The 19,918-nt window shown below is 34.6% G+C and overlaps 1 protein-coding gene across 6 annotated transcripts in view; it reads right to left on the bottom strand.

Annotated features, from left to right (window-relative positions):
• PIEZO2 (piezo type mechanosensitive ion channel component 2) overlaps positions 1–19,918 on the bottom strand; it is a 551,033-nt gene that overhangs the window by 237,761 nt on the left and 293,354 nt on the right. For all 6 annotated transcript variants that reach the window (XM_056823644.1, XM_056823640.1, XM_007487722.3 and 3 more), the window contains exon 4: positions 10,724–10,766. In XM_056823644.1, the coding sequence (XP_056679622.1) occupies positions 10,724–10,766 (43 nt within the window). The remainder of the gene's footprint in view (positions 1–10,723; positions 10,767–19,918) is intronic.

The raw sequence follows: 19,918 nt of genomic DNA, 5'->3' as shown, positions 1-19,918 counted from the left end.
AACATTGTCTTCAAGGAGATAATTTACAAAAGTTTTTGCAGTATGAAAAGAGCTTTAATTTGGAATTGGATCCTCAGTTAAAATCTTGCCACACCTATTTTCTCATTGGGTGATCTTTCTCATAGGGATAAAAAGGAATACACCTTCTTCTCAGCACCACATGGCACATTCACAAAAATTGACCATACATTAGGTCACAGAAACATAGCACACAAATGCAAAAAAGCAGAAATAATGAATGCAGCCTTCTCAGATCACAAGGCAATAAAAATAATGATTAGTAATGGTACATGGAAAACCAAATCTAAAACCAATTGGAAATTAAACAATATGATACTCCAAAACCGTTTAGCTAAAGAAGAAATCATAGAAACAATTAATAATTTCATCAAGGAAAATGACAATGGCGAAACATCCTTTCAAACCTTTTGGGATGCAGCCAAAGCGGTAATCAGAGGCAAATTCATATCCCTGAAAGCTCATATTAACAAACAAGGGAGAGCAGAGATCAATCAATTGGAAATGCAATTGAAAAAAACTCGAAAGCGATCAAATTAAAAACCCCCAGCAGAAAACCAAATTAGAAATCCTAAAAATTAAGGGAGAAATTAATAAAATCGAAAGTGATAGAACTATTGATTTAATAAATAAGACAAGAAGCTGGTACTTTGAAAAAACAAACAAAATAGACAAAGTACTGGTCAATCTAATTAAAAAAAAGGAAGGAAGAAAAGCAAATTCACAGCATTAAAGATGAAAAGGGGGACAGCACCTCCAATGAGGAGGAAATTAAGGCAATCATTAGAAATTACTTTGCCCAATTATATGGCAATAAATACACCAATTTAGGAGAAATGGATGAATATATACAAAAAAGGTTCTTAATTTCTCTGGGGTTTGGTTTTCTCATCTGTAAAATCAGGGGATTAGAATATCACCCATTTCCCTTCCAGCTCAAAATTCCATGCTCATTTAAAGTAAGAGGGATTCAGTTCAGGCTGGATCCAATCCCAATGGTAGCTTAAGAATTCAAAACGCACACATATAATTGTGTGTGTGTGTGTGTGTGTGTGTGTGTGTGTGTGTGTGTGTTCATTTTTCTCCTCTTCCTCTCTACTACTCATTCTAAGGACCTACCACTATATTTATCCCAGGAAGAATGAAATGGAAGCAGGCTGCCATTATTCCTACAGGCCATAGCTCTTGGAAAGAAGACAGAAAGCATACATTTTTGTAACTTTTATTACACACCATCTTAGCAGATTTGATCCCTGATCATGACTCTTTGGAAAACTATTTTGACTTCCCATTCAAAGATAGCTTCTTTGGGAAGAAATGCCTTACATTTTTACATGAAAACATGTAAAACAATATTTTATATGAAAACAGTATTGCACACTGATAACAAGCACTCTGAAGTCAGAGATGCTGTGGGACTCACAAACCTAATAGTTCCTTAACAACCCCAGAGAACCTCTAAGCCTTACCAATCTTCTGAGTGAGAAGCACATTTAGGACCTCAGCATCCTAGGTTCTCCCTCTTCACAATTCCCTGTCCTGGTCCTGGCCAGATTTCCACTCTTATTAAGACCTAGGTTCTAGATTTAAAATTCTGTGTAGCTCATAACTCTGTCTCATATACTTGGGTAGTATCATTCTAGATCTTGTTTTTTTCTAACATCTGTGTATTCCAAAAAATTATTTAAAATGAGATAAATAGTAAAAATTTGATTATAATATTATAGGCAAGGAAATGAAGTTCAGAAAATACAGTTAATGTAAATCAGATCTGTGATTTATATACATATTCCTGATGTCTAGTACAATGTACTAGACATAGAACATGTAGGACAGTACAATATTCTGTGTAAAATCAAATGAGGCTATATTACTTGATGAATATTTGGAGACAAAAAAGTGGAAAAGACCACCCAGAAAGCAACAACTTTTTCTGCATTCTTACAAGTTGATGTCCATACACATATGCATTCCATAAGGTTTTTCCCAGATAGAAAGGCTAACTATGAAACAGAAAACAAGTTATGTGTTGACCTCATTTGGAGGCTTTTTAGAGAATACCTTTGAGTCTGAGGTTAAAAAGCACTATCTGTGTTCTGTGCTGCCTAGGGACACTATCAGCTATCTCCACACTGGACTGATTCATGCTTATGGCACAGAGATGTGTATTATTATAAGTAAGGAAAATATACATGGCTGTGGATCTTCTGGTTAACACCAGGGTCACCTTAAACAAATGTGTGATTTCCATAAACACAGCACAGAAACAGGATTCAAAGCTTATCCTCTTCCAGACTCAAAAGGAAATCTTCTCTAAAAGTTTTTTTTTTTGCTAAGAATTCATCCATCTATTAAAAGTCAGAGTGCAAGGGGCAATGAGAATAGCTTCTTGCTCTTTCTTTATATTATGTAATATAGCTAGCAGAGATCATCTTGCCTTTCAAATTCTCAAGCTGTTTTGAGGCTTTAGCTGAGTCAGGCATTTCACCTGAGAAGAATAATGCTGGCCAGCAAAATGATCTGAAACTTCAAAGAAGACAACAGTAACAAAGGAATCAATAACTCTTACAATTGTCCTGAAGAACCAAATTGCTTCAACGTTCAGCTGTAATTGCCTTTAAAAGAAAATACAGATTAAATCTGAAAACATAGCAGTCATATATAATAGAATGCTAGAACATTAGTCTTTGAAACTTGAAATTTATAATAACTACCCTAAGAAGTTATTGTTTCTTTTTTATAATGTATTTTTTCTTTTTCCAGATTACATGTAGATACAATTTAATAATCATGTTCTGATAGTTTGTGATCTACATTCTCTCCCTTCCTCCCTCCTACACTTTCTTCCTCCTGAAACAGCAGATGATATGATATAGGCTGTAGAGGTGCTATAATGCAATATACAATTCATCATGTTGTGAAAGAAGATACATATTGCTAATACTAGAGAAAAATTGGTGGAGGAAAATTCATTGCAATTTCTACACTTTCCAATATTTGCTGAAGTCCAAACAATGGAGCAAGCTACTGAATGGTTTGACAAGCAAAGGGCTCTTAGTGGCTATCATCATCAGAGATCTTAAAACCTAAATGGTCATCAATGGGATCCTCAGGATCCTCATGTATATTGCCAAAAGAAGAGATACAATTTTGAAGTTGCTGATTTTGATTATGTTTATACTTCTACTATCAAATATAATAACTTGTTAGTTGTTGACCCTGGAAGAGGAGCAAAATGGCATTACCATGTCAGAATCTATGGTCAATGTATGGTGTGCCAACTGCAGCGGCTCAGACCAATACGAAAGCCCTACCTCAGGTTGAGTACAAATATGCCACGTGGACATTTGGGATGCAGATGACTCTAAATTTGTGCATCTCACATTTCTTTTGGGCGACTGCAATTTTATTTTTCTGCTAGAGTACAATGCTTTGTTTGATGTGGACACGCCATGCTGGGCATCCCTGTGCTAGTGTCTCCCATGTCTCACAATCAATAACTTCAGAGAGACCTTTAGAATGTCCTTGTATCGCCTCTTGTGACCTCTGTGTGAGCGCTTGCTTGGTGTGAATTTTTCATAAAATAGTCTTTTAGGCAAATGTACATTTGGCATTTGAACAATGCGGCCAGCCCATCAGAGTTGTGGACTCTGCAGTAGTCTGAATATTTGGCAGTTCAACTCAAGAAAGGACTTCAGTGTCTGGTACCTTATCTTGCCAGGTAATTTTCATAATTTTTAAAAAACAATTCAAATGGAAGCAATTCAGTTTTCAGGTATAGCACAGGTAGACTGTTCAGGTTTCAAAGGCATACAACAATGAGGTTAGTATAATGGATCTGTAGATCTTCAATTTGGTAGGCTGCTTGATACCTTTTATTTCTCACACTTTTATTCAGAGACTCTCAGTCACTGAGCTAGCTCTGGCAACCCATCTATAAGCCTCATCTCTTTAAGGTACATCCTTGAAAAGTATATGGCCAAAGTAGGTGAACTTATCCACAGCATTCAAAATGTCTTCATTTTCTGTAACCAATTGTTCCATGAATAGATGGTGTGGTCCTGGCTGGTGAAGAACTGCTATTTTCTTGGTGTTAATTGGTGTTCTATATTTCTTTGGTGACAGGTCAAAATTAGCACAAGAAGCAGAAAATTGATCCACATTCTCCTGCATCTCAGTCTCAGATATTGTACTAAGGCCACAATCATCTGTGAATAGAAAATTGTGCACCAACTCTCTCTCCACCTCAGTCTTGGCTTGTAGCCTTTTCAAGTTGTTGCATATATGACTGTAATGGAACACTATTGTTCCCTAAGAACTGACAAGCAGGATGACTTTAGAAAAAACCTGGTAATTAGTTTGATTTTTTGGAGTTGCCAAGGTCAGACTTGCACTTTAGCAAGACCCCTTTGACAGCTGAGTGAAGGACTAGTGATAAATGTGAGGCAGGAAGACCAAACAAAAAGAAAGTATTGCAATAGACCAAGCATGAAGTGATGATAGCTTGTACCAGGGTAGTGACTATAGATGAGAGACGGTATATGAGAGATATTGTGCAAATAGGAATGACAGTACTTAGCAACAGATGGAATATTCAGCATGAGTACAGCTAAGGAGTCAAGATAAAGATGATGTTGTGAAACTGGCGGTTCTCTCTAGGAAATTTGAAAAAGGACAGTTTTGGGGGAAAATAGTGAGTTGAAATTTAGAAATGTTGAGGTTGAGATGTCTATAGGATATCCAGTTTGAAATGCACAACAGGCAGTTTGTGATGCAGAACTAGAAGCCAAGAAAATGAATAGGGCTCAATAATTATATCTGAATATCATCTACATAGAGATGATAATTTGAATCTAAAGGAGCTGATGGGACCACTAAAAACCATAGTAAAGAAGATAAAAAGCTGAGAGCTCAGGAGAGGCTCATATATATAATAATAGTCAGTAAATTTACCAACAAGTTTTCCTTAACTTTTTGTATCTCCCATCCTGACATTCACATAGCTGTATCCTTAATTCAGTTACTTAACACCTCTAAACAACTCACTAAAAGCTTCTTAATTAACTCCCTGCTTTTAGTGTCTCCTCTCTATAGTTGATCTTCCACACAGCTTTCAAAAATATTCTTCCAGTGCAGCTAGTTGGCTCAGTGGAATGAGACCCAGAGATAAGAGGTCATGGGATCAAATTTGTCCTCAGACACTCCCTAGCTTTGTGAGCCTGGGCAAGTCATGTAACCCCAATTGCCAACCTCGTACCATTATTCCACCTTGGAAATAATACTTAGTATTCATTCTAGTATTCTAATAATACTTAGTATTCATTCTAAGGTAAGAGTTTAAAATATACATTCCCTAAAAACCAGAGTTGACTATATTGCCCTTTTACTGAAAATCCTTGAATTATACCCAATTGTATAGTTTTTAACATTGAGTCTGAGATATTATTTTAAAGATATTTTAGATGGGCACCTAGGTCACACAATGGGTAGAGCTCTAGGCTTAGAGGTGAGAGAATCTGAGTTCAAATCTGACCTCAGACATATCCTAACTGTGTGATCCTGGGCAGGTCACTTAACCCTAATTGCCTGCCCCTTACTATTCTTCTGTCTTAGAATTGAAAAGGATTTTAAAAGTATATTTTGATATCTGTATTTCATCACAATTTGTTTCCTTTGTACTACTACATATATTACTTTATGCCTATAAAAATGATTCTGAGAAGAGGTCCATAGGCTTCACCAGAGTGCCCCAGGGTTCCCCCACATACAAAAACTTGAAGAGCCTTGCACTACTGACTCATCAGTTTAAAGCATTTAGAGATTCAGATAAAACATTGTACAATTTTGAAAAATATTGAAATAGTGCCATGTATGAGAACTTGTGGAAATGAAATAATTCTTGCAACTGATGCCTCAAAAAATATATACATGTCCTCACAACCTACTTAATTTTGAAATCAATAATGAATTTTAAATTCAAAAATATTTTTCTCAATTATATACAATAATAATTTTAACTTAATACTTTCCAGAATTATAATATCCATATTGTTTTCCTCCATCTCTACCTCCATTAAGAGAAGGTAAGCAATTTGATCTGGTTTATACATGTATTATGGTGCAAAATATACTCCATATTGGTCATTGTTGCAATGACTACTCATATAAAACCAAAACCCCAGAATAAAACTCTCAATATACTAATATGGAAGATAGTATGCTTTGATCTGCATCTGACTTCAATAATTCTTTCTCTGGAAGTACATATCATTCTTTATCATAAGTCTTTCAGCGTTGATCCAGATCATTATCATAATGGATTTCTTGTCACAACTATGATGTTTCCTTTTGTGTGAATTAAATATCTAGGGGACCTCAACCCAGTCCTTTCCCATAAAGACTCACCATAAGAGTCACAGTCACACACCTACCAACATGGTGGCACCATAGAAGTCAGGAGGTCAGAAAATATGACTTATGGAGACCATCGGTCAATTGAAAGATCTGGAAGGATTTGAGGGAGGGGATTAGAGGAAGGCTTGAAAAGCTAGCCACAGGAAATTCTGTCCTGCTCTCGGTTTCTGTCCTCCTCCTGGACCCATGGCCTTGCTCCCTCAGCCATTCTCTGAGTCCTCCCTGTAGCTATTATCTTGCTTGGGATCTCTGACAAGCAGCACTGTGGAGGAGGGGTGTTGGAGCTTGAGCTAGAATCTAGGACTCGATCCTACTTTAATTTAAGAAGGCTGGAAATTTTATTTCTGTCTTTCTCTTCACTAATAAATACTTATTTATTTAGTATAAAATCTCCAAAATTAATTTTTATTTAAAGCACTTTATTTGACAAAATGATGCAAAGGCCAACCCATAATATACAAGTTGCCTCTAAACTATTTTCCTTTACTCATTGACAAAAAGATACAAGGGCTAACCTATGTGTCCCAGGATTAAACCAAATAGAAGAGTAGAAAAGTCTATTTAAATGGGGCTTATCAGAGAAAAGAGGAGCCATATTATGCAACAAAATTGAGAAACACATAAGAAAACTAGAAAGGATCCAAACTCTCTCCTCTCCCTTCTGTTGTTTCTTCTCTCCATCTTTCTGTCTGTTCTCTTCTTTTTTTTAACCTTTCTCCCTTTCTCTTTCTCAGCTTCCACTCCCGTTCTCATCATCCCTACCTCCATCCATCAAAAAGAAGACATTTATATAAATTCTGAACAAAGGTATTCAGAAAATATTTAATTTTTACCTTTGAGGCAGATTTAAATATAAAGAGAGTATAGCAGTTCTCAAACAGAAATGATAGAATCCCAAATTTAGAGCTGGAAGGGACCCTAGAGATCATCTAGTCCAACCCCCTCACTTTGTAGATGAGGAACTGAGGTCCCAAGAGGCTAAGTAATTTTTCTCAAGCCATACAAGTAGAAACTAGTAGAACTAAGATTTATAGTATGTCAATTATGTCAAGAATTTCTAAATTAGTTAAATATTTGGAAAGCAAGAAGGTGAGAAGAACAGTGATGGTGAGATCAAGAAACTCAAATTCTGTTTTCAGGTATGACATATATTATCTGTATACCAAGGACCAGACTATTTAGCCTCCCTGAATTTGTTTTCATATCTGTAAAATGGGAAAAATATTTGTATTTCTTACATAACATGGTTGTTGTAAAGAAAACACCTTAAACCTCAAGACACTACATAAATGTGAGTTATTAATAATTTTACCACAGATCTTTCTGGTAGGATTCTTATTTTGGTTTAAAAAAGTAACCTATTCAGAAAGAATAAGTCAGTCCAAACAGTTGGCTTTTAACATGCTAGTAAAATCCCTTAAAGCATTTTTCTCCTTAGATTGGTTCATGTTTCTCTTATAAACTACATGAAGGAGAAGTATAGGGATTAGTTCTCTGTTTTGTTTCCATGGGGAGAAAGAACACATTTTCAAGTGTTTCTAATTTCTACCCTATGGCCCTGGGCATTAAGTTAATCAATACACACCAAAGTAGGTTTCTCAATATGATTCAGAAGTATAATTGGATACAGTTAGCTCTTTGAATCAGATTTTTTAAAAGCTGTTCATACAACTATACCAGTTACAATTTCAATCCTGGCCCCTAAAAATGTTTCTTGGGAGAACAGTCATCAAATTGCAAGGGCAAATTGTTTAAAGATTATATTGATCTTGGTCTACATTTGCTGATGTAACCATGGTTTGGTCAATTTATCTTTTCAGGAGATACTGGTGTAGAAAGATGCTTTTAGCTAAGACTGGCATGGTGTTAGCCTTTCAGCTATTTCATAGAAGATCTAAAGATTTTAATCACAGGAAAGGAGTTCAATAAGAAGATCAATGTTACTATGACGAAGCAATAACCATGAAATGAAATATATGTCTCTGCTGGGAGGATTCACTCTTTAGAGCAGCTCGGTGTTGGTTTAAATGAAAAATAACATTACTGAATTAGCATAGGAGTTAAAGAAAGTTACTTTAAGGAAATGCTACCAAGCAGGAAGGAAAACACAGCTATGGGATGCAGTGGATCGAATGCTAGATTTGCTAGCCAATCAGACCTGAGTTTAATTCTTGCCTCAGACACTTAGTAGTTATGTGGCCTTGGGCAAGTCACTTAACTTCCCTGAGGTTTAATTTCCTCATATGTAAAATGAGGATAATAATAGTTCCTATCCCACATGATTATTTTGAGTATGTATGTACAGAGATGTCCAAGCTTTAAAGTGCTAAATAAATGATATGATCAATATCATGTTTTGTTTGTTATTAGACATAAAGTTAATATATTTCTTTTCTAAACTTGAACACAGAGTGTCTTTAGAAAACATAAAATTTAAAAAGTATTTATTAGTTTTCATTTTAATTAGTATATATTTGTTAAGAACCCACTATATGCCAAGTACTTCACAAGGGAGATATAAATAAAAGTAAATGATTCAAAAATTTCAATTCTAATGGTAACAGGTACAAATATAAGTACATGAAGAATATATTCAAATGAATCTAAGATAGTTTGGGGAAGGAGAGTCCTAGCAGCTGAGGGATATGGAAGGCAGTATTTGAGCTAGACTGGGAGATGGGGTATAATGAATAGGGAACTTCAAATAAGACAGCTATGCTATGCTTTTTTGTGAGGGATGGAGTTGGTGCTAAAGCCTGGAAGAGAGAACAACATGATTCTAGACACTCTCTTGGAGACACGTGTGAAAAGTCTTAAGTTTTGGTTATGTAGGAGAAGCCAGTTCTCGAGCATGCCCTGATTTCTAGCTTGCCTCCCTAGAGACTTTAGGGTTACACTTTGGGTAAGATTAAAACCTCTCTCTTGGTTTGAGCTGAGCTATATCATTCCAATTTACATCCTTTATAGGCTGATCTGTAAAACTTTTCTGCTGATTTCTTGGATCAATGTGATTTCTTTTTATTTGCTATTTGTCATAATTTTTTGTACAATCAGTTTAGTGGGAAGGAGCCAAGCTGGTGAATAAGCTAAGGAGGGAATAGGAATCATGGAAGTAGCTTTTGTTCTGAACAAGACTGCTACCCCTAGACCAGCAATATTTTTTTTTTGTTGGGGGAGGATAGAAAACTATGAATTAAGCTCAAATATTTATCATTAAGAAAAAACAAGTGGCCAACTACTACCTTTCTCTTGTTCCCCTTAAAATAGAAAGTATAGACTACCTTAGAAAGAGATGCAACAGATTTTAGAGACATAAATTTGTCCCATCCCTCATTTGAAAATCTATGCTTTCAGATTATGCATATAGACACATACAAATCTTACATTATGAATATATTCCTCATTTCTGAAGAGGGAACATCTAAGAATAGATAAGTCTTCACAAAGATCTATGAATATAGAGGAGTGGTTTTAGGGAACATGAATAAAAGGTAGGATCAGTAGGAATAGAAATCATGGAAGGAGGATCTGAAGTAGGATTCATATTTTGGGAGTTAAATTGCTTTTAGTTTCATTGTGGAAAGAGTACAAATTGTTATCCTTAGAGATAAGTTAAATAATCAGTGCAATCATTAATAGTATTATTATTATTACAGTATATAGAATGAGCACCTAAACATCTAAAACATTTTAAATAATGTATAATATCCATCTTTTTCTATAAACAAATCATTTCTTAACTTCATCTTTTCCTATTTTAAAATTATATTAAATCACGGTTTTATTTTCTTGTTTGGACATAAATTCACTAGTCTTACATAGGTGGCCATATGGTATATTAGATAAAATATCGAAAGGATATAGAGTTTTCAAGTTCTGGTTTAAATAATTATTAGTTGTGAGATCTAAGTCACTTAATATCTTGGGCCATCAGACAACTTGTAAATCTACTTTAATGGAATAAATTTCCCTACCATTGAAATTACTGGGAAAATAAAGAGGAAGGATGGAAGAAGGAAATAAGAAAGAAGGAAAGAATGGAGGAAGGAGGGAGGGAAGAAAGGAAAAAGCAAAGGAAGGAGGGAGAGAAGGGAGGAAGGCAGGAAGGAAGGAAGGAAGGATGGAAAAAAGGAAGTGAAGGACGGAGGGAGGGAGGAAAAAAATGTGGCTCAAATCATCTACATTGTAAAGTTTTACACGTAACAGTTTATGTTTTTTGTCTAATTGGCCAAATCATTTCTGGCATCACTCTTATATTTCAAAGTGGATACATCATAAATGCACAGGTTACCTTTCAAAGCCAATCTGACGAAATGTCTTCTCCCATGTTGAGCCTAGAAAAAAGAAGGGAAAAATTATTTAAGTCGTTCAGATGCTCAGTTTTCATCTATTTTTCTCCTTCCGTGTTGGACATTTCATTTTGTTTTTCAGTCCAGTAAAAATAATTATGTGTTTATTACAGATAATTTTATTGGACTGCCCAATTGTATAAAAATGTTATTTGCTAAAGTTTAGAGGAAGAGTTAAAATATTTCAAAATGCTATTTAAATCACTTTAAATTAGTATTTTTTTAAAAAAGAAAAGTAGATTGAGTAACAGAAAATTCAATATAATGTAATAATAATATTGTGGTCTTTTAAAGAAATGGAAAAGAACTAATGTCTGAGTTTCTTCCAAAATGTTTCTTATTCTACAATGCAATGTGACACATCAAGTAAAATAATGTAAAACAGACACTATCATGTTTTATCTCTCTACTCTTATTTCCCCTGATGCAAAGTAGTTGGTTACTACCAAAATTATCTATAAATCTAATTGTGACCCAAGCAATGTAACATGAGCTATGTATGTATATATATATATATATAAATATATATATGTATATAGTAAAAAACCACTGCTGAAAATACAAACTGTGAAATACAGATTGCATTCTTTAAGTTTTCATTTTAAATTGAATGTAACCGACAACATGGTTAAGAGTTGATGCCATTTGAAAATTGGGAAGCATTCTTTGACATCTCAACATACTTTTCTACTTGAATGATTTTAATATTCAGGTACGAACAATCTCATCAGTATTGTTACTCTCCCAGTGCAACTCTTTCTTTACTTTAAGAGATGATCTTCATGAAGGAAAGTAGTCAAAATAACTGATTAGCTGGTAGCCAATTCTCTGGTGATGACATTGAATATAACTCCTCAGATATGTGACAAAAAGTCCTTCGCTGGATCCATACTCAAATAATTTCATGTCTTATTAGGAATTGTTAAAGATTTTCTTGGCTGGAATAGCCATCAAGATACAAGATCACCTCAAGATTAGAATAATATATTGGAATAGAGTTCTAGCAATGGGAACTCCTTTATTTTACCTATACAGTTAAATAATGATAATGTTATCTTTTTAGGTTAACTATTCTAATCAGAAGTTTTTCAGAGCTAATGGCTATGTTTCAAATGGTATCGATTCTCCTATTTCTGCCTTTTTACCAATGATTTGGCTTCCTTATAGAATCTTCCCTTCCCTTCACAAGTTCACTTCAGCAAAAATTATCTGTATTCCAAGTTGTTCTTTTTTAAAATTTTATTTTATTTTACATTTTTCTAGATTACATGTAGATACAATTTTAATAATTATTTTCTGACATTTTGAGATCCATGTTCTCTTTCACCTTCCCACCTCTCCTTTGTCCCAAAGATGGCAAGTAATATGCCATATTATACATGTGTTATCATGCAATACATAGTTCCATGATCATCATGTTCTGAAAGAAAATGTTGTTTATGCAAGAAACAAATTCATAAAAGCAATAAAGTGAAGAATGGTCTGCTTCAATCTACATTCTGACTCCATCAATTCATTCCATGGTGGTGGATAACTGTTTTTATTATGATTCCCTTGGAATTGTACTGGATCTTTGCATTACCTAAAAGAGTCATGATTCATAGTTGATCACTGCATGTTATTGCTATTATTATGTAAAATGTCTTGACTCTGTTTGTCATTTTGCATCACCTCATATGGGTCTTTCCAGTTTCTTTTTTGTGATCATCTTGTTCATCATTTCTTATGGAACAATAGTATTCTATTAAAATCATATACCATAATTTGTTCAGCCATTTCGCAATTGGACATCCCATCAATTTCCAGTTCTTTCCCACCATGAAAAGAGCTGTTATAAATATTTTGGTACAAGTAAGTCTTTTTCCAATATCTTTCATCTTTTTCTAACTCATAGTAGTGGTATTGAGGGGTCAAAGCATAGGCACAGTTTTATAGCCCTTTGGGCACAGTTTCAAATTGCTCTCCAGAATGGTAGGATAAGTTCGAAGTTCTCCCAAAGGTATATTTAGTGTTTCAATTTTCCCACATTCCCTCCAACATTTATCATTTTCCTTTTTTGTCTTATTAGCCAATCTGTTAAGTGTGAGGTGGTATCTACTTCAGAGTTGTTTTAATTTATATTTCTCTACTTAATAGTGATTTGGACCTTTTCCCCATATAATTAAAGATAGTTTTAATTTCTTCATCTGAAAATCCCCTATCCATATCCTCTGACTATTTGTCAATTGAAAAATGCTTTATATTCTTAAAATTTGACTCAATCCATTCCAAGGTTTTCTTGGTTTCTTGCCCTCCCCCACCCAATTTTTAGTGCTTTCTCCCATTTGAATTTATTTGCCTTACTTTGTATTTGTTATCTATGTTTATGTTATTGTTTCCTAATAGTATGTATTCTTCTTAAAGGCATGGCATTTTTACTATTTTTGCCTTGAGGATCCTAGTGACTAGCATAGCACAGAGCTATATATTTAAGAAATCACATAAAAAGTCACAACTGAATTTATGAACAATCAATCTAAAACTATAACATAAAAACCATGCCTTATTTTAATGCATTTTTCACTATTGGATGATAAAATTAATTTTCATATGAATTTGAAGTAATTCTTTGACACCTTGGAATTTGACAAAATTAGTTTTTCTAAACATCATCTTAATATGAATGCTCATGTTTGAGAGATAGCAAAACTCAGCAAAATTAACATTTATGTTAAAATAGTACATGACAGGAGTATATATGTTTAAGGGTAGAAATAGTGATTTAGTAACTTTTAATCAGTTTAAATGGGATTAAAGAAACCATAAAAACTTGCGTATTACAGTAAGTGATCTACCTATTTAACAATTATACCACATTGGCACTGCCTCTCTATACACCAAGATGGCACAACTGGATAAGAAATGAAATCCTATTACTTGTGCACTGTTTTAATCTCTGGGCCCTGAAGAGATATAAAGAATAATAATATTAGTAACAGTTCTCTGTACTCATCATTCTATCAATTAGGAACTTCTCACCCTTTTAATATATTTCTCCTATCAATCTCCCTGACTTCCCTAAACATTCAGTGTCTTTTGGATGTTATAAATCATTAGAAAAATATGGAGTGTATCAAGTGAGATAAAGGGGCTCAACTAGGACTAGAGAAGGTTATTCTCCTGGTTCTGAAGCTTTTCATACTGGCATATTCAATTTGTTTTTAATGAATTCTCTCTGGGTTTCCTTTGGAGAAAAATTCACAGGATTACAGAATGATAATATTCTCAAAAGTCATAAAAAGCTACTATTTAGATAGTACTTTCAAATTTTCAAAATATGACACAAAAAACTCTTTATTTGAACCTTACAACTGTATATGGGAAGTCTTACTATCACTATTTCCTAGACAAGAAAACTAATTCTTAGAAAAACTTGCTAGCAGCAAGTAACTGGTGTCAAAGACAGGATCAAAACAGAGACTTCCTGACTGCAAGGCCAGCATACTGTCTGGATAATGATCCCATGTTATTTTTCATTAATCTAACCCATAACTAAATAAGGATTCTCTCTATAACGTAAATGACAAATGACAATCCAGATGTTTTTCCCCCCATGAAGAATGAATCACTAAAAAAGGGATCCTACTACTTCCTATTCTACTTCTAAAGGGATCCAATTATTGGGTAGGTTTTCTTGACATTGAACTTTTTTGCTAGTTTCATTCTTTGTTTCTAGTTCTGAGGTTGCCATCTTCTAAAACTCCAAGGCTTTTAAAAATTGCTACTGTATAAAGCTTTATCCCTCATACTTTTCAAATAGTATTTTTGATACAAGTCTAAAACTTATACTTATTCATATTGAATATCATGTTATTAGAATTGGTTCAGTGTTGTAGTCTGTCAGTATTTTTTATCTGGATACTATATTATCTATTATGTTTGCTATGCCTCCTAACTCTGTATTCTCTGAAAACATTTCCCATCTATGTTTTCATCTTAAGCAGTGACAAAATTGTTAAACAGCTTGAGGCCAAGCTTAGATCCATGAATTACTTGATTATAGTCCTCCCACTAACTTGATATTAAACCATTAATAACTACTCTTTGGAACCTGCCATTTAACCATTTCCAAGTACGCTGGAGCTTACTATGATTTGGTCTACATCTCTTCCCCAAGTCTATAGGGAAAACATGAAAGACTGTCAAATACTCTTCTGAAATGTAAATAAATCTATAGCAGTTTAGTGATCCAATAAAAAAGAAAATAATTTATTTTTAAAAAAACCCTTATCTTCTGTCTTAGAATCAATACTATATATTAGTTCAAAGACAGATGAGTGGTAGGTAATGGGGATCAAGTGACTTACCTAGAATCACCCAGCAAGGAAGTGTCTAAGGTGAACCCAAGATGTTCCATCTCTAATCCTTGTTCTCAGTCCAATGAGCCACCTAGCTTTCCCCAAATAATTTATTTCTGGTGAAGCTATGCTGGCTCTTTGTGACCATAGCTTCCCTTACAAAATGCTCTATAAACTGTTGGAGTAGAAACACAGAAGAAAAACAATTGCTTGATCACGTGGGTCGATGGGGATATGATTGGGGATATAGACTCTAAACGATCACCCTAGTGCAATTATTAATAATATGGAAATAGGTCTTGATCAATGACACATGTAAAGCCTAGTGGAATTGTATGTCAGCTATGGGAAGGGGTGGAGGGAGAGAGGAGGGAAAGAACATAAATCTTGTAACCATGGAAAAATATTCTAAATTAACTAATTGAATAAAATTTTCCAAAACAAAAAACAACAAAAAAGTTCTTTTAACTATCTCTTTAATAATATATTTGATAACTTTGTCAGAAATCAGAGTCACTTTCATTGGCTTAAAATTTTCACACTCTACTCTCTTACACCTTTTCTGAACTTGAAAACAATTTGTGAAATTTTCTGATCTTGAGGTATCTCTATCATTCTCCAGGATCTCTCAGTGATCATTTCTAATAGCTTAAGAACCAATTAATCCAGTACTTTCAATATGCTGGAAGGTAGTTTACTTGGGCCTGGTGACCTTAACTCAAAAAGGACATCTATTTCTTCTTTTAATCTCTTTTTCTTGAGATTCAACTCTTTTGTGATATTTTTATTAAAGTTTTCCTTTGTCTTGTTTAACATATAAAAGGAGGGGAGGGGAAGCATCATCTTGTCTCCTTTGGGACCACCAGAAACAGGACCCCAAGACCCTACATCCCTTGAACTTAGGCAGAAAGTCAGGTCACTCCCTTCTCTTCAAGGTTCATTGCATTATGTAAGCAGGGGAAGAGAGAAAAGGTAGTGCCAGAGTCAATGGTCAAGGGTCAAGGAATTGCCCACTTCTCCCCAAGAACACAACTTCAGAAGTGGGACCTCCTTAAAGGGCTGCTACAGATCCTCTACTCTGCTGCATTTCTATATGTTGGGTGAATTCAGTCAGAATTTCATTTTTGATACTTTGCCATTCATGTAGTATTTTAGTCCATGAAATACTATGTATATTTTTATTTTATGAATCCTTCAAAATCTGCTCTCCAAAAGTCCAAGGAATAAATCTGATTGTGTTTGGCCTTTTTCTCAATCACAAATTCTATGAGGCATGGTCACCTTCTCTCAAATATCATTTCTCTTTTTGAAATATTCTTTTGTATTCATAAAAATAAAATCCAGAATAGCAGTTAACTTTTTTTTTTCATTTTTTGGAGGATGAAACTATCAGTAAGATGAGTAAAGAAATTATCAGTAACTGATGTTAGCTGAACTCTAGCAAATATTGGGATAACGGTAATCTCATAATTAGAACATCATGCTACTATACCAGGCTTATCATATGCTTCCTATCTTTACATCTATGTGTGGTACTTCTTTTGTCCAGGTGGTATGTATTACACTAAATTGAGAATATGGATTTTGTTACTTTCTCCACTGAACATTAAGAATGTCTCAATATCCATGTTTTGGCTAGAAATTAAAACATTTTTATAACATATTTTAACCAAGTTTAAACATATTTTAATCTTCAAGTTTGCTTGCTGAAAAAATGCATAAGATTAATAAAGGAGTTAATTGTTTTTTCTCACTCTTCTAGAAAGAAATTTTGTTTTTTTATTTTAATTTTTATTCATTCATTCATTCATTCATTCATTTATTTATTCATCCATCCATTTATTTATTTATTTATTCATTCATTCATTTATTCATTCATTCATTCATTCATTCATTCGTTTATTTATTTATTTATTTGTTTATTTATTTATTTATTTTTAAAGGCCTTACCTTCCATTTTGGAGTCAATACTGTGTATTAGCTCCAAGGCAGAAGAGCAGTAAGGGCTAGGCAATGGGGGTAAAGTGACTTGCCCAGGGTCACACAGCTGGGAAGTGTCTGAGGCGTCTGAGATCAGATTTAAACCCAAGACCTCCCATCTCTAGGCCAGACTCTCAGTCTACTGAGACTCCCAGCTGCACCCCCCCATTTCCTTTTTTAAAAAGTGTATCTCCACCCTGCTAGTCACTCAGACTGGTAACCTCAATAGATTGACACTTTTTTTTTTTGACTCAACTACCACTCCTGGGAACATTCCATTTTAGAATCTTTGTCTTGATTGACAGGTCAGGTCCCCAGCTTAGTCTCCTGCATCTTGGCTTGTCCTTCAAGCCTTTTTCTCTTCATGCCTCTTCCACACCTTCAAATTCTGTGCATGCAATCAAAGGGGCGACATTTTTACCACATTTTACCACACATGCTCTGTACTGTTGGCATTACAAAGTTAGTACAAAACAGTGAAGAAAGCCTTTAATTTTGAGAGGGAGGACCAGAGGGAAAATTCTAGCTCTTTTATGGACTATGTGCTTAAGGCTGGGCAACTTTTTCTGGCCCTAATTTCTCCAGGAAGGGAGTTGAACTAGATGACCTCATAGGTCACCTCTTATTCAAAATCTGAAACCTCATAATTTACACCATTATCCCTTTTCTCCACTCACATTGCTACCATGCTCCTTGATACTACCATTATTAGTCACCTAGGATATTAGAGTAATATTAATTTGTTACCCTGTTCAAGTTTTTCCCTCCTCTAATATTATTGCAAATGCTAACATCTTTTGGTACAGATTTCACAAAGACATTCTTTCCTGTTTGAAATTTTTCAGGAGCTTCCTCAGCTTCCAGGAAAATGAGATTTATTCTCTAGTCTCAATGTCTTGCCTTTGTGTGGTTGTATAAGTCATTCCCCAGGTTTTAAATGGAGAGTCCTAGTCCCTATATACAGATATATAAGGGCAGGAAATGTAAGATGATCCTAGAAAGAATACTGAGATGGCATAGTCAGGCAGAGTAGAAGCAAACCAAGAGAAAAGAGTATATAAAATAACATGATTGGAAGAGAGTACAAAGAGTTAAGGACATTACCAAAGGCCTCTTGAAAAAGGATGTTGAATGTGAGCCCTTAGAATAGGACCAGTATAACGTAGGGGGGCATTTTACATTTTTTATTATCTGAAATATTATCATAGTCATAGAATTGATCAGCTAGTAACCACACTGTGATACTTTGCCAGGCTGGTCCTTAGACATCAGGCACAGTGTGTTTCTCGGCTCAATATCTGAAAAGTTTCCAAAAGGATAGAACCTGTCTAAACCTTGTGTTCTGCTGACAGCAGCCTTTGAAAAGCCAAGGTCAGAGGGTGGAGCCAAGATGGCAACATAATAACAGTGAAAGCTGAAACTGCTCTGACAATCCTTCTAAACCAATATTTAAAATTACCTAAAAATGACAAGAATCAAAAGCCAATGGCAATTTGGAGTGAGGGGGCTCTCTTGATGAACATAACTTGAAAGGAAGACAGAGATAGTTGATTTTTATGGGATTAGGGGAAATGGAAGCAAAACTGCACACAGATGAGTGATGGCTGATGATCCTTCCCACCTCACCTACAGTGCCAGATTCCAAACCTGGGCATAGCCAATTTTGACATCCTGGAACCTGGGCTACACCAACACAAGGGTACTTCAGAGCCACCCTTTTAAGTCCCAGGCCCTGGCACAAGCCCGTAGGGATATCCACTGGGCTTTTTCAAGCCTGCACTGTGGTGAAGACCTATCTAGCCCTAGGGAAAAATAACTCACAGTGCCTAGCCCCGAAAGCCAGCACCATAGAAGATAGAATCATCAGCTTTTTGAATTCCCAGTCCACAGGCAGAAAAAGGCTGAGAAAATGAGCAAACAGTACAAGAAACTCCTGACCCTAGAAAATTCCTATATTCACAAAGAACAAAGAACAGAATCAACAGGGAATGGTGAGATCAAAGAAACCACATGAAAACTTCAAATAAAAATGGAATTTGATCTTAAGTAATGTAAGAATGCAAAAAGGAATTAAAAAATCAAATAAGACAGGTCGAAGAAAAATGTAAAAAAGAAATGAAACCAATGCAAAAAGAAAATAGCAGCTTAAAAAAAAACAAAATTGGTCAACTGGAAAAAGAGACACAAAAATCTAATGAAAAAAAAAGAATACCATGAAAACTAGAATAGACCAAATGGATAACAGGGATCAAAAGGTTATAGATAAAATTCAGTGTTTAGAAATTAGAATCAGGCAAATAGAAGCTAATGACTTCATGAGATATAAGGAAAAAAAATTAAAAGAATGAAAAAATAAAAGAAGATTTGAAATATATCACTGAAAAAACAACTCACCTGGAAAAAAGATCCAGGAAAGAAAATTTAAGAAGAATTGGATTACATGAAAGTCATGACCAAAAAAAATCCTTGATATCAAGTTACAAGAAATTATCAAAGAAAAACTGTCATGGTATTCTTGATTAATACAGAAAATTGAAGATGGAAGAATCCACAGCTCACCTCCTTCAATAAATCCCCAAATTACATCTCCCAAGAATTTTATCATTAATTTTAAGAGCTCTCAGGCCAAGGAGAAAACATTGCAAGCAACCAGAAACAATTAAAACATCATGGAATTAAAATCAGGATTACATAAGATTTTCCAGCTTCCACGCTGAATAACCAGAGGTCTTGAAATATAATATTCCAGAAGGCAAGGAAACTGGGTTTACAATCAGAAATCACCTAACCATCAAAACTGATTATATTCTTTCAGGGGAA

The sequence above is a fragment of the Monodelphis domestica genome, chromosome 3, assembly GCF_027887165.1.
Source record: "Monodelphis domestica isolate mMonDom1 chromosome 3, mMonDom1.pri, whole genome shotgun sequence".
Classification (NCBI taxonomy): Eukaryota; Metazoa; Chordata; class Mammalia; order Didelphimorphia; family Didelphidae; genus Monodelphis; species Monodelphis domestica.
The sequence above is the reverse complement of the archived record's forward strand: the minus strand, read 5'-3'. Positions and strand labels throughout refer to the sequence as shown.